Source organism: Phoca vitulina, unplaced genomic scaffold (genome assembly GCF_004348235.1).
Source record: "Phoca vitulina isolate PV1807 unplaced genomic scaffold, GSC_HSeal_1.0 scaffold41, whole genome shotgun sequence".
NCBI lineage: Eukaryota > Metazoa > Chordata > Mammalia > Carnivora > Phocidae > Phoca > Phoca vitulina.
Window position 1 is genome coordinate 11,309,549 of NW_022589744.1, and position 15,187 is coordinate 11,324,735.

Consider the following 15,187-nt stretch of genomic DNA (forward strand, 5'->3'; position numbering starts at 1 on the left):
CCCCCCCCCCCCCCCCCCCCCCCCCCGCCCCGCCGCAGATGGGAAGGTGGGGAATGCTGGTGTCACTGGCCTTGTTCAGGAGCAGCATCTCGGACGCAGTATTTTATAATCAGATCATGAATACCATGGACACTCGGGATGTGTTAGACACTCTTCTAAGTGTGAGGGGGGCAACGGTGCCTGAGCTCCGGCCCCCCGAGCGTATAGTCTGGTGGGGGAGATGGGCAGAAAGACAGTCTGCACTCTGTAAGAAGCCCGGGAGGTAGCCAGAAGGGCTGTAAAGATGGAGGGTCAGACTAGGAAGAGAGAAACGGGCAGGCGGCGCCCTCCTGAGCTGCGCCCCCGCCCAGGGAGAGGAGCGTGGCCCCAGGGTACTGGCAGAATCCGCTGGAGGACGGTCCCAGGCTGGTCTCAGGGCAGTGTCACCGTGGCTGTCATTGCTGCTTACATTTAGGTCCTGATGAGCAATCCCACTTCCTCCTCCAAACTTAACATTTCAGCCCTCTCAAGTTTCTCCCTTGCTCACTACTCCCAAGCGTGGCTCCTGGAAAGTCAGGCTAGGGCGACAGCTCTAACAAAGAGCCCCTGACGTCAGCGGTGCGGCATGTCAAGTGCAGCAGGTGCATCCAGCCAGCGGCGGGAAGAGAGAACGAGGGGGGCCACGTGGGCCAGCCAAGCCTCGAAGTGGCCCGTGTCACATTCCAGGACGTCACACGGCCACATGGAACTGCAAGGAGGCTGGGACAGGGTCCAGCTGACTGACTAGAAGGCACGAGAACCAGGCTGGGCTCTGCTGTCACTCTACGCCCTTGAACTACCACGGCCTCATCTGCTTCATCCAGGCGGTCCTGATTTGTTCTGGGCACCTTGTCAGGTCTTCCTCAAACTCATGCTTCCTCATGCCACTCATCTACAAGACCAGTGGAACCCTTCGTGTCCACAGCGAGATGGGCGTTGCTCGGTCTGTGTTGGAAGCCCAGTGAACCCACCTGGAGCCCTTCCTCCTTGCAGGAGGCTGCTCGGGTTCCTTTATTTTTTGGAAGATTTTATTTATTTATTTGACACAGAGAGAGAGAAGCACAAGCAGGGGGAGCGGGAGAGGGAGAGGGAGAAGCAGGCTCCCCGCTGAGCAGGGAGCCCAACTCAGGGCTTGATCCCAGGACCCTGGGATCATGACCTGAGCTGAAGGCAGACACTTAACCGACTGAACCACCCAGGCGTCCCTGCTCAGGTTCCTTTATACCAGCATCCAGACACCACGCTTGACTGGTTTCCAGCCCACACCTCTCCTAACACCGCACCTCCTGTGTGTGGGCGCAGCCTACGTGTCCCACCCAAGGCAGCCTCCCCCAGGACCTGGCTCAAGTCCCATCTGCCCCATTCTCCACACCCCACACCAACTTCCGAAATTCTCTCTTGCATTGGCTTGCATACCAATAGGGGAGTCTCTACGGAGACAGCATTGGTATCATGGCATAGAAGCCTGAAGTGGGCTAATTTCCAGTTTCAGGCTGACTGAGAGCAGTAGTGGAAAGGAAATGGGCTCCCCTCAGTCTCTAGCTAGAGTGGCAGGTGCATGCCACTAGCTCGAGTCAGAAAACACCACACGCCCCAGGAACCAAGCCGACCATGGAAATGGCTCCCAGGAGTGCTCAACAGGCCCGAAAGGGGGTAAATAGCAAACGGGGCACCCAGTGCCTTTGACTCCTTAGCACAGGATGGGACCAGGGGAGGAGCGAGAGCAGGACCCCGGCCTGGACTCTTCATGTTTCAGGGCGCTTACACAAGCCCAGAGCAAACACACCAGTTGTCATGTTGGAGGCCTATCAGACTCAGGATATCTGTATCGACCCTGCTTTCTAAACCGGAGTTCTGGATACATCTGACAGGGGCAGGCAATATTTAAAAATAAGACTGTCCTTGGAGACCTAAGACCAGCGTTGCTTATCGGATGGGTCAGGATCAAGTCTTGAAAGGCTGTCTTAGTAATATCTTATTTTTAAGTTTTTTTTTTTTTTAAAGGTTTTATTTATTTATTTGACAGAAAGAGACACAGCGAGAGAGGGAACACAAGCAGGGGGAGTGGGAGAGGGAGAAGCAGGCTTCCCGCCGAGCAGGGAGCCCGATGCGGGGCTCGATCCCAGGACCCTGGGACCATGACCTGAGCCGAAGGCAGACGCTTAACTGACTGAGCCACCCAGGCGCCCCTTATTTTTAAGTTTTTAATTCCAGTTAACATACAGGTTATACTAGTTTCAAGTAATATCTTTCAGATGGGATATAGTATGCCTTTTAAACGAATGATGTTAGGGTACCTGGGTGGCTCAGTCAGTTGGGCATCTGACTCTTGATTTGGGCTCAGGTCATGTTCTCAGGGTTGTGGGATCGAGCCCTGCCTTGGGCTCCAAGCCCCGCATCCGGCTCTGTGCTCAGTGCAGAGTCTGCTTGGGATTTTCTCTTTCCCTCTCCCTCTGCTCCTCCCTACCCCCACTCATGCGCTCTCTAAATAAATAAAATCTTAAAAAAAGTAAACTAACGATGTCAATAGTAACAGAAAACAGTATTGTGCAATGATGGAAAAAAAATAAACTGAAGAGCTACAATGTAGCAAAAAGTAACATATGGCAGAATCTGGCCACAGACAGTATTTTGTTCTAATCAGTAATGTCGTCTAATTTTAATAAAAGTCCCCACATGTCTGGGGACACCTGGCTGGCTCAGTTGGGAAAGCACATGACTCTTGATCTTGGGGTTGTGAGTTCAAGCCCCACATTGGGTGTAGAGATTACTTAAAAATAAAATCTTTAGAGGTGGAGCACCTGGGTGGCTCAGTTGGTTAAGTGCTTGACTCTTGATTTCAGCTCAGGTCATGATCTCAGGGTCCTGGGATGGAGCCCCTGGACTGGACTCCATGCTGAGCAAGGAGTCTGCTTCAGATTCTCTCTCCTTCCTCCTCTACTCCTCCGCTCTCTCTAAAATAAATAAAATCTTAAAAAAAAAAAATCTTTAGGGGCACCTGGGTGGCTCAGTCAGTTAAGTGACTGACTTGATTTCAGCTCAGGTCACGATCTCAGGGGGTGGGACTGAGCCCCACACTGGGCTCTGTGCTGGGAGTGGAGCCTGCTTAAGATTCTCTCTCCCTCTGCCTCTGCCCCCCAACCACCCCCCACGCACACGCTCCCACTCTCTCTCTCTAAAGAAAAAAGAACTTGGGCGCCTGGGTGGCTCAGTTGGTTAAGTGACTGTGTTCAGCTCAGGTCATGATCCTGGAGTCCCAGGATTGAGTCCTGCATCAGACTCCCTGCTCGGAGGGGAGTCTGATTCTCCCTCTCACCCCCCCCCCCATGCTCTCCTTCTTTCATTCTCTCTCTCTCAAACAAATAAAAATCTTTAAAAAAAAAAAACAACTTAAAATTCCGTTATATATATATATATATATAAAATGGGTTTTATATATATATAAAACCCCACCTCATGACATCGGTTTTAAATGTTTTAAAAGTAGTGTTTGGAAGGTTCTGAGTAGCAAGTGGGTTAATCAACAGCACTACCATCTAGTACTTACGTATCTGTGCTGTTGGCACACAGAACTGTTCTTCCTGCCTTAACAGTGATGAACAGCCTAAGATACAACGGTAATTCAGGATTTTGATGCCAGCCATCTTGGGAGTAAGCACAGGACTCATTCGCCTCAGGGCCCTGGCTGGAGGGCGGGGCCTATGGCCCCCGGGGCCAAGTTTAAGAATCCCCCAATGAACACACCCTCCAAGAACATATACAGTATCTCCTTGTGCTTTGATGTAAAATAGAGCTCAGACCTGGAGAATTTGCATTTCATGGAAATACAGTGTCTTAGGAATGAAAGAATTTCCAAGGTGCCCAGATACCGTTCCACTTTCATTTCCCCCAGTTATCAACAGGTACTTTGGTAAAGCAGAGTTCAGCGTGAAGACCCCCTACTGTCAGCAGGTCAAGACGACTTGTGCCCCTTGCCTTAACCTCTTTCCAACATGCCACGCCTGTTTGTGCCCTCAACCACCATCCTGGAGTACCTGAAGGTGGGGTCTGCGGCTGCAGACTGCCCTGAAGCACTTGGTAGGAGCGGTCACCACCATCTCCTTGGCAATCATGTTTGAAGATGAGTCTGTTACAAACTTTCAGGTCCGTGAGCCGGGGGTGCCCGAGCTCCAGCTGATTCGGGGCTAGAGGTGAGCCCAGGAAGCGGGGGCCTCAAGGCCACTTGCCCACCTACAACTCTTAGTCATCCATCGCAGATGAGCTTTCCACGGTGGAGTCTTCCCCAAGGTGCTCCCACCCAGATGCCTTCCCAGGAATTACAGATCCATGGTGGGAGGGGATATAATCACCAAGAAGCCTGTGACCAAACTGTCCAAAAGCATCAACCTTCCCATTGATTATGATGTTATTCTGAGGCCATGAGTCAAATAGAGCAAAAAGTCTCAACGAGGTGGATGGTCACTGCCTGAAGTTTTCACTTAAATGGCTCCACTTTAGAAGCATCTGCGCAGCCTCAGAGCAGCTCATAGGTGGTCTGAGACCGGCAGCATCCAGCAGGATGGTGCCGGCTCAAGTTCCTTCTCACCGAGGTCATCGTGGAAAAGCGAAGTGGAAACTACATAGCACCCAAGCAGGGCAGCCGCAAACGAGGTGGTGTGCTGGACTCTGTTTACGAACTGGACCAAGACTATAAGTGGAAATTCCTTGGGTTTAGTTTCTGTTCACGCTCTTGTCTGGTCTACAACGGCCAGTGTGGTGTGGTCAGGCCTGGTCTCACCCCGCAGCAGCCAGCTGAGCAGGCAAGTATGCTTCAGCTCCTTGTCACATGGACACTGCTTCAACACAGACCATTCTGGGCTTCTGTCCTTTAAGGGGGGGAGGGGGGAGGGAGGGAGGGGATGAGAACCAAGCAAGCCATGCTCTAGGTCTAGACCAGAGTTTCCAAAGTGCGGCCTATGGCTTCTGTCAGAAGCACCAGGCCTGCCTGTCTGTCCTTAACCACCATCTCGCAGCACCTGAGGGCGGGGGCATCCACACTGTGAACAAGCCCCCCAGGGATCCTGACGAGCTGCTGCGTGTGCGCAATCACGACTCCTGGGGCCCAGCAAGACCCACATGCACCCCCAAGGAGCTAGGCGAGTCGGAAAATAGGACACAGGAGTCCTAACACCTGACATGGCTTTTAGGTTTTTATTTTAAGTAAGGCGAGGGGGGGGGGGGAGAAAAGAGAAAAGATACAGAGTGAAGAATTCATTGTATGTTTATTATTCACAGTTAATCACTACCTACCAAATGCTATCTGCAGAGTTAAAGGATTAAGTACATAGGTCTTTTTATTTAAACACTGATTTTTTTTTTTAAATATATACACACAAAACTTAGTTTAGCAAGGCTTCATGATATACACCAATTCCAAAATAAAACAATCAAATGGTCCAGGTGTAGAATGCCGGAGATTCCTTTTATCATCACCGAGGAAAGAAGCTACCAGAAAGGGAGCGAGGGGGTGGGTGCTCTGTCCAGAAGAGCAGCTGCCTCCGGGGCCTCTGAGTACTCCAGGCTGAGTCCGGCTCCATAACCAGAGTCCAGGGGAGACTCCAACCGACCACTTCAGAACCCAAAGGCCATCACCGACTCCCGGGCAGCCCCGTGTTTGTTGCGGGCAGGGGATCGGGTGGAGAAAGTTCACAGGCACATCACTACGAGGGACAAGCAGCTGACAAGGCGGACAGAGAGAGCTCTGCAATGCCCTGGGCCTTCCTACATTTCCCACTCATCCTTCCCCAACTGTCCCTGCTTCACTGAGACATTTCCTTGGGGGGGAAGGGCGGAGCGGCTATAGACATGGCCCACTGGGAACAGAGACACAAAAACCCAGCTGCTTCTCGAAGGCTGCCCTAGTGCTCACCTGGGCAGGTCAGGCAGGGGACACAGCAGATGAAAGCCATGAACAGATACCTCTGATTTTCAGAGCAAGAAAAACGAAAGCTCCCATTTTCCACCCCGGTGTGGGGACACAGTATACAACCCGATACAGCCACAGAGCGACAGCTGAAGTTCCTCGGGCTTTCCTGTGTTTGAAACTTGCTGGCTCCAGGGTGTTTTCTCTGGGGGGCTCTGGAGCTGAGGAGGGGCAGACAACAGCCAGGATCGCAAGGTCAAGGACTCTGACCCCCCACCCCCAGCCAGATCCAGTCCGAGGTGGGAAGAGCTGGACCGTCTCGTCCTTCCCCAGCAGCTGGCAGCACTGCTCCCCTGGGGCAGCCACAGCGGACTCCAGAGGGCTGACAAATATTAAAGCTGAACCTTAAAGACTCGTGGCTGAGAACAGGCAGAATGGCCACCCCCTCCACCTGAGCTTTCTCTGCGGCTCTACCCCGCTCTCCCCTCCCCCCAGGGGAGGACTATTTACACAGAGTAGGAGACAAATTGGCTAAAAAAGCTCTGGACTGTCTTTAACTTATTTTAAAACAAATAAAAAAACACCACTCATAAGCAACTCTTGAAATAAGGAAAAAGGCACTATGAAAAATCAACATGCTCAATAATACCATTTGGAAGGGAAAACAATGTAGAAAAGAGACAAAGGTTTTTAGCTTGACTTTTCTCAGGAAGCCATGAGGGGTAACAGTCCTTCCTTTTGTCCCCGCTCCATTTTCAACTTTGTCACAAGACGCTGGCGGCCGGGGGCTGCCCCCATTTGGCAGAAGCTGACCAGCAAGGGCTGCCGGCCGCCTGCCCTCTCCTCTGTGTGTGCATGAGGAACACGGCCACGGCTGTCCTTCCTGCAGTCACTCCGACTACAACAGACATTTTGCATAGAGAAAATACCAGCCCGCTTGGTTTCTTTTCTTTTATTATTGGCATCAGCTAGGACTATATGTAGTATTAGACGTCATGCACTGATGGACAGAAGAGGAAAAGGATGAAAAAGAGGACAAAGGAGAAACAGGAGCAGCGGTGAAAATTTGTAATAAAAACTCTTTTCTTAATTTATAGGTAAGTTTTGGCATTTTTATATCCAACGCCCCCTCCCCCCCCCAAAGTTCCAACCAAAGTGAGAGGGTCACCAGGTGACCCAGCCAGGTGTTCTGAGCTCCCTCACGGGCTGCTGTTAAGGCAGCTCGTGGGTTTAATTCTTTTGTATGTGTTTTAAATTTTTCACTTTCTTTAAATAATCTCTTCTTAATTCTTAGACGTTCCGGTTCACAGGGGTGACGTAATTGCGGGGAAACATGCCGGTCTGCCCGTGGCAGGCCCCTTTCCACCAGTTGGGGTCTGAGTTATCCATGACGTGGATAAAGTCTCCCCGACGGAATCCCAGCTCTCCATCCTCCTGGGGATCAAAGTCAAAGAGGGCCTGGACGTACGTCGGTTGCTGCAGAAGAGGGGCAGGGAGAGAACACCCGCTGGGTCTCTGCTCATGGCCAGCCCCCTGCCGGGCAGCACTAGTCACAAGGGCACGACAGACGTGTGCCGACTCCTACATGTTTCCCGAGACAACCTTCCATTTCTGCCCCCCACTCATTTATCCTTCCAGGTTCTAGGTCTACTCTATGTGGGAGCAGGGTACGTTCACCAGGGCTCACAACAGGCTAGAACGTGCGAGGGCACATCCCGCCATGGCGGCCGGGGTGCCACACCACGGAAGCAAGTGCTGCTTGTCAGGAAAGGAACTCAGGAAACAGCAGTCAAGCTCCGGTTTACAACCCTAAGCTTTGAAAAGGCTTCAGTTCCCATCGGTTTATTGCTTATAAAGTCCTTAAGGTTTTACAGAGTCAAAAGGTCAAGAGCTTGACTAAAATAAGGTGGAGCTCCCCCTAACACAGGCCTGGGGCTTTAGGCACAGGAAGACAGGAATGAGTGTGGACTCCACTCCCTCACAAGCAAGGTTTTCCTCCTTACTTGCTTCCAGGAATACAGTATCGGAGAGTGTTAAAGACCATTTTCCTTCAGAGACATAGGTGGTAACTGGCAACACACCGCCTCAGAAAGGCAGCCTCTGGGAAAGGCAAAACCATTTTGTTTCAAACTACACGTAATATTTTGAATAATGAGCACAGAAGCCCCAGAAGGAATCCTTTGAAAAGGTACTTGTCTGCCTGAGGAGCTATTCTTAATTGCTAAAAATGATCCCAATCTCTCTTATGAGGCTTACCTGTGGCACCTGTTCTATGTCCCGGAGGAATATCTGCTGGTTTCTGGAGACAGATGTAGATCTGTGATAATCTACCAGCTCATTCAGAGAATTGAATTTCACCACCCAGAGGAAATACTTTCCAGCTCCATCTCGGAGCACCTTGAAGTGCTGCACATCATTTCCGAACCTGGGGAGGGCAGAGAACACACACGAGAACAGGTCAGGGGGCTCTGTCCCGGCTACCTGGGGGCCACATGCCCACCAAATCAAGGAGGCGTCTTATGAGAACTAGTATTCTGGCAACACTTCTCACAGCCTGAGGGGCCCCGGACTGCAGCACAACATGACTCCCTGGCTGGAGTTAGGACACTGAGTGCCCCTGAGATCCCTCCAGTGGACTGATGATTACCAGTGACAACAGGAAGAATCCTTGTCAGAGAGGGAAACCCCGTCCATCAGGTTAATTCTGAAGATGTTTGTAAAATAATGTCCTAACCTATGGCGTGTCTCCACGTGCCCTGCACTGTACCAAATCAAACAGAGCCTTATTCAGGGAAGAGTGTGACTTCATTAACTTTCCAAGCAAAAACCAAAAATTCCAAACAAACAAAAACCCCCGTTAAAGCCTTACATGATATTTAAAGACTACAAGAGGTGGGAGAGGAAGGTGAGAGAGGAGGGACTAGAACATACTTTCAACAACTCCCCTGTAACTGGGAGTATAGATCATGTTTTCCATTCAGGGATTTTAGTTCTACTCATGGGCGAAAAGGTCTCAGAACGGAACATCGTGGGCCAATAAATACAAGAGGCCAAGGTACCCAGTGCCCAGGTTTCTTGATCACCGGGTAACATGCCTCTCCGTACACTGGCCCGCAGAAGCAGGAGTTCAACTGGGAGCTGACCACCCCCGACCACAGTGCTATGTGGCTGTGTCACCAGCCCAGCAAGGCTCTGCCTGTCCTGCTCACTGCTGGGTCCTGAGCACGGACACCAGAGGCCAGCCCTCCAACGGCATTCTATGAAGATCTGTAAATGAAGGACACGGTCTCTCCTCTCCAGTCTTAAAGGGGGAAGGAAATGACAAACTTCTTAAAAACAACCCAGTAGGTGGCAGCACTGGGCTTCCAGTAGGAGATCCCAAGTATTCAGAACCGGTGTTGCTTTTTCATGAGAATCCGTGTGTGCAGTGAGGAAGGAGGGCACATTCAAGCCACGCTTCTGGCTGCACAGAAGCCCACTCCCACGGGCACGATGCGGATGGTTTCCATAAGGTGTACAGGGTCCCAGACAGTGACCTGTTAACTGCCACGGTGTTTTCCATTACTGACTCACATCTCCAAACTAGAGAAACCTTTTAGAGACTGTGGATTCTTGAACCTCCTTTGAGAAGGTGTTTGTGTTGTTAACGGCGGTGATGACATCTCTTTCAAATTTTGTTTCTGAAACAATAAATGCTTTAAACTCTTTAAAGTTTAAACTCTTTAAAGTTTTTATTTGATAAAACGGAATGGTCTGGGAGCTTGCCAGCAGCTACCACATGAGCGTGCGCAGTGATTGGTAGTAATCAAGGCCTCCCCACTGCACGCCACCCGCCGCGGTGGCTTTGGCCATCGCTCAATTAACCTGTGAGTAACTGCTTGTACTCCTCGTTCTAGACTGTTTTCTACTCAGGTCAGTATAAAATGTAAGGAAAACAGATGATGAGACACAAGTTATCAAAGAAGCATGAAGAATTGCATCTCAAGATGCTCCTCCTCAGACCCTCACTCACATGTGTTTAACCGAGTGCATCAGAAAGCCGCTGTTGGGGGGTGGGGGTGGGGAGGTAACCTCTGTAACCTGCCACGCAGTTTTGCTGTGAGCCTACAACTGCTATAAAAAATGAAGTCTATTAAAAAAAAAAAGTCCTTGTTAGAAGATAATAATTAGATCCAGTTTGACTTTTTCATCCTGGGACTAAAAAACTCACTCATACCGGACACATATCTGCAGCGTTGTGAATATGGCCTGAAACCACCTCCCATACCTTCACTGAGAAAAAGAACACAAAAATTAAGCTTAAATCTACATTTCAAAAAACCTATACTGGTCCTACAATGAAACAAGATATTCAATTAATTTTGAAAACTGAAAAATCTTTACATTGTGTGTAAATGGCAAATAAACTATTTTATGGTCTTCATTTAACAATAATCAATGTAATCTATAATAACACTGATCTGAGTTCCCCCCCTTCAACTTTTTATTTAAATTCTAGTTAGTTAATATATAGCATAATATTAGTTTCAGGAGCAGAATTTCGTGATTCATCACTTACATATAACACCTAGTGATCTGAGTTTTTAACCTAATCATGCTGTCATATAAATGATGGAGTGCTTTCTAAGATTCCCAGGGGAGGGGTTCCTGTGGTAATATATTAACTAGAAGGACTGAGTCAAAACACATATGGAAATGACAATTTGATTAAAAATCCTTATTTCACAGATGAGAAATGATTTGCTTGAAATCCTCAAAGTTCCAACTTATGTTCTCCACAATTCCGAGGGTGGTCAAACTCCCTGCCTTCCCCATTCCCTGCTTACCAGCTCTTCTTCACATTTTCTCACTGGGGAAAGCAAAGCACCCCCAAACCCTTGTGGTAACCATTTAAAGTTAAATTAAGAGGCCTAGGATGGTGTTGGGAGGATTTAAGCTAGACATCTGGTAAAGGTGCACAAAGTGGCTGACAGGGTGACCAGTCACGTCCACAGGGCGCGCGAAAGGGATCCCACCAAGGGCAAACAAGGAAAGAGCTGTGTGCACGCAGGGCACAGAGGAGGGGTGGGGAGTAGGGAAACCAGGCCGCTACTCACCAGCTGAAGACTGTCACCATGCGGGAATCTAAACTCAGTACTGGTAGAACTGATTTTGAAGAGGAGCCAGAAATGACTATTTTAATGTAAAATATTCTGCTTTGGTAAAATACTGTTTAGGCTAAACCTCTACCAGTTGGCAACCTTTGGTGTGTGCAGCCAGACAGCCGGCCTGTGGCTTCACAATTCTGACCAGCAGGGAGAGGCCCCAGGGACCAGGGCGGGAAGTACTTACTTGACGGACAGGGAGAAGTCCCCCGGGGCACTCTCACTCTCTCGGATAAGAAACGCCCCGTCATGCCGCTGTTTGCTAAGCATTTCTTCTGCCTTGGCTCTGGGGATTTTGCCAAAAAACCACCTAAGGAAGGAAGACAAGCCAGTCAACATCTGCTTCCCCACACAGAGACGGGATATCCAGCCTCCGAAATGTGAGTAACAGAACACTCCTTGCCAAAGGAAGGGGCCTCCCTCTTTACCCTCCAGTGTCAACATGCCTCACAGAGCCGTTCAGTCAGCTTCTCCCTTGAGACTCGGACCATCTCCCTTCAAGTGACTTTCCCCTACCCTACTCTCCAGAAAGTGACTCATAAGGCACGATCATGGGCCACTCTTCCTAAAGAGGAAGACACTTAAAGGTGGGCCTCCTGGGCCAAAGCCCACCGGGCTCCCTACTGACTCAGGGCCCTGGGGAAAGCCCAGGTCTATCAATATGAAGCACCGGCAGAACCACGTAAGGGGACAGGCCTCGTCTCCCAGCCATTGACAAGGTTGAAGCTTGGCTACAGGGGGATTAAGGGCAATGGAGGTAGGAAACTGGAAGGCCCAGAAACTGGAGCCAGGGCTACTGCTTGTAAAAGCCCAGGGTGAAGAGGTGCAGGCTCTGCGAGAGCAGCTGCTACCACCACAAAGGCAGTCACTCCTCTCAGAGGCCTCTCCTGCCATCACTGCTCAGAGTCCGCTTCCAGGAGCCGGCAGGAACATCCTCATTTATCCTATGCAGAGGCAGCTAGTTGCAAGATTCAGTTTTTCATTTGGGATATGTTATGGAGTCCTCTGCTCCCAATGCTAATTCACCTTGGCCACAAGAAAAAGTGGGTGAATTCACACAAAACTATGGGTGCAAGTGGCCTGTGGAGGAGGAAGGGGAGGGGGAGGAGGTGGGGGAGAGGAAGAGCAGGAGCAGTGAAAAAAGCTTCAAGTCATAGCTGCCTATTTCACATGAAAACCATTACTCATTAGGATGGGTCAATTGTGAAAACAATATTCTCTTTTCAAATCTGTCTTTAAGTGTTATTATTTTTAAAAAGCAATAATATTACTTATAGCTAATAAGACCTATCTGGGGCACCTGGGTGGCTCGCTTAAGTGTCTGCCTTCGGCTCAGGTCAAGATCCCAGGGTCCTGAGATCAAGCCCTACATCAGGCTCCCTGCTCAGAAGAAGAGTCTGCTTTTCCCTTTCCCTACACCACCCTCTCGTGCTCTCTCTCTCTCATGAGCTCTGTCTCAAATAAAATCTTTTTTTTTTTAAAGATTTTATTTATTTGACAGAGAGAGACACAGCGAGAGAGGGAACACAAGCAGGGGGAGTGGGAGAGGGAGAAGCAGGCTTCCCGCGGAGCAGGGAGCCTGATGCGGGGCTTGATCCCAGGACCCTGGGACCATGACCTGAGCCGAAGGCAGACGCTTAACGACTGAGCCACCCAGGTGCCCCATAAATAAAATCTTAAAAAAAAAAAAACCTATGTGCTTCATCAGACTCTTTACATGGTAACTAACATTCATTATATATGCAAACTATAATAACAAAGGTACCAAACAGTCCATTAAAGTAATAAATCTAACTTACATATCTATCTTACAAGCAACTACATTGCAAGGAATCTCTAAAATAATAGACTTTACTAAAATTCAAACATGGGGCGCCTGGGTGGCTCAGTCAGTTAAGTGTCCACCTCTTGGTTTCAGCTCAGGTTGTGATCATGATCTCAGGGTCATGAGATTGAGCCCTAGAGTCCCTGCATCTGGCTCTGTGCTCAGCAGGGAGTCTGCCCGCCCCCACCCTGCACATTCTCTTTCTGAATCAACTCAATAAATCTTAAAAAAAAAACAAACAAACAAACCCCAAAACCCTCATACAGAAAGATGTGAGCTGCTAGGAAGATCCGATCAGAAGCTGCCATTAATTAATCATTAAACGTTCTTAAATCTAGCTTGTTGTGTCTTTCTCACTTTGAGTACTACAATGCCAGGCTGCTGAATAGCTGCTAGGATCCAGCTTCTAGAAATAACCCAAGTGTAAGCCCTCCAGTGCCTGGAAGTCAGGCCACACAAGAGAAATTACATATTAATACAACAGAATCATCTCCAACAATGAAAGGACAGCTGACTATACTAAGACCACTGAAATATTTTCTATTTTAATCTCTAGTGCTTTCAAGTTTGTGATGCACTTGCAGGCAATAAGCATCGGTCTGGGGTGGGGTAAAGTCACCCAACAGCCACTCTCTTTTCCTCCCAAGTCCCCAAGATCTTCCCACCAAGCAGGTATTTTCCTTTCTTTTCCCCTGTTTTAAAATAATGAATATGAATTAAAGAAATAGCCTAGATGTTCGTGAAGTAAAAATAAAGACTTCCCCTCAAGCTCCCCAGAGGCAGCCAAGTGCTAGCAGCTCTGCTCGGATTTCAGGCCTTCGCATCTGATGCGCACATACAGGTACGGCTGCATGTTTTCTGGCCCCCAGCTTGAGATGGACTCAATTTAATTCTCAGTGAAAAATGATAAACTGCAGTGAAATAAAGTACTCTAAATTGGAATTTTTACAAAGTAAACATACCCATTATAAGCACCCAGATTGAAAAATAGACAGCTGGAGACCATTTTATTAAATAAAGACTTCTTTTATATCTGTTTCCATTTTTACTAAATTCTGTCCCTCTTTTTCTCGAGGATGTCCCAAAACATAAGGGATATTGCACCATATGAAGAATAGCTATCACTCTCTGTTAAGACATTTAAACAGTGATATTTAGGTGTAACTACATGGCTACAGTCAAAATTTTTAACATCTTTAGCAAAGGACAAAGCTAACCAGAGGAGGTGGCTCATTTTCCAATTTAATTCTTCACTACATTTCATAGGCTTCCATCTATACGCACTCAGTGTGAAAAGCACATATATGGACCCACCTCCAGTACGCACAATCATCTGTGTTGCAACACTAGCCGATAATCGCTTCCTAGTCTGTGTTTAATTTGTTACCTCAAAAGCCGTATTAGGTCGTACTCCATTGGAGACTTTCCTCTTCCTAACAAAAACTGAAGGTGGGGGGAGAGGAAGGAGAGAGGGGAGAGGGAAGGGGGGCTTGGTGCTCTGTGCTCTCCCACCGCTATGGGAGGGACACAGACCCTGTACTTATGGATGTCCAGGCATAGAGCAGTCCCGGAACACGACGTGTGCCCGCAAGGCCAACCACTCCGCAGGCCCACGGCCATGGTCTCTTCAGCAATATGGTTTCCTGTTTCAGAGCGTGCAGCGGGGGAGCACTCCCTGCCTTTCAGCTAGACTCTGCAAAAACCACCACCATGGAGGCTCTCCTGGATGCTTCCCAATCAATTATTATTCCAGAGTTCTTTAGAGTGGACCTTTAAAGAGGACGAGGCAGGACAAGGAGTCTTCCTCGAGGGCTAACCCAGCAATCGGGCAACTGGGGCAATAACCTGTGCTTTCTGAGGAAGGAGGCCTTTCCTGTCTTTTCTCAACAGTCAGATTCAAAAGGCCTATGTCATTTCAAACAATCCGAAGGAAAACAAGGATATAGAGCCATAGGCATTTTATTTAATATAAAAATTACAGTGTGATGTTCTGCTGAATCCCCTTTTAGCCTGGAAATACGAAAATGAAAAGGAATTGAAGTTGATTTCCATTATCACTGGATCGAGTGCAGAAACCAGCAAACTATGGCCCTCAGCCCAAATATGCTCAGTTTTTGTACGGGCCACAATCTAAGATATTTACAAATTTTTAAAGGGTTACTTTATTTATTTTTTTAAAAAGATTTATTTATTTGAGAAATAGTGAGCAAGACAGAGAACGCGAGCGGGGAGAAGAGCAGAGGGAGAGGGAGAAGCAGACTCCCTGCTGAGCAGGGAGCCCAACATGGGGCTTGATCC

The 15,187-nt window shown here is 48.7% G+C and overlaps 1 protein-coding gene across 3 annotated transcripts in view; it reads right to left on the reverse strand.

Annotated features, from left to right (window-relative positions):
* Nucleotides 1-5,260: 5,260 nt before the first annotated feature.
* GRB2 (growth factor receptor bound protein 2) overlaps nucleotides 5,261-15,187 on the reverse strand; it is a 72,982-nt gene continuing 63,055 nt past the window's right edge. For all 3 annotated transcript variants that reach the window (XM_032429399.1, XM_032429401.1, XM_032429400.1), the window contains 3 exons: nucleotides 11,252-11,374; nucleotides 8,177-8,345; nucleotides 5,261-7,396 (listed from right to left, as the gene is read on the reverse strand). In XM_032429399.1, coding sequence (XP_032285290.1) covers nucleotides 7,211-7,396; nucleotides 8,177-8,345; nucleotides 11,252-11,374 — 478 coding nt within the window. In that variant the 3' untranslated portion in view covers nucleotides 5,261-7,210. The remainder of the gene's footprint in view (nucleotides 7,397-8,176; nucleotides 8,346-11,251; nucleotides 11,375-15,187) is intronic.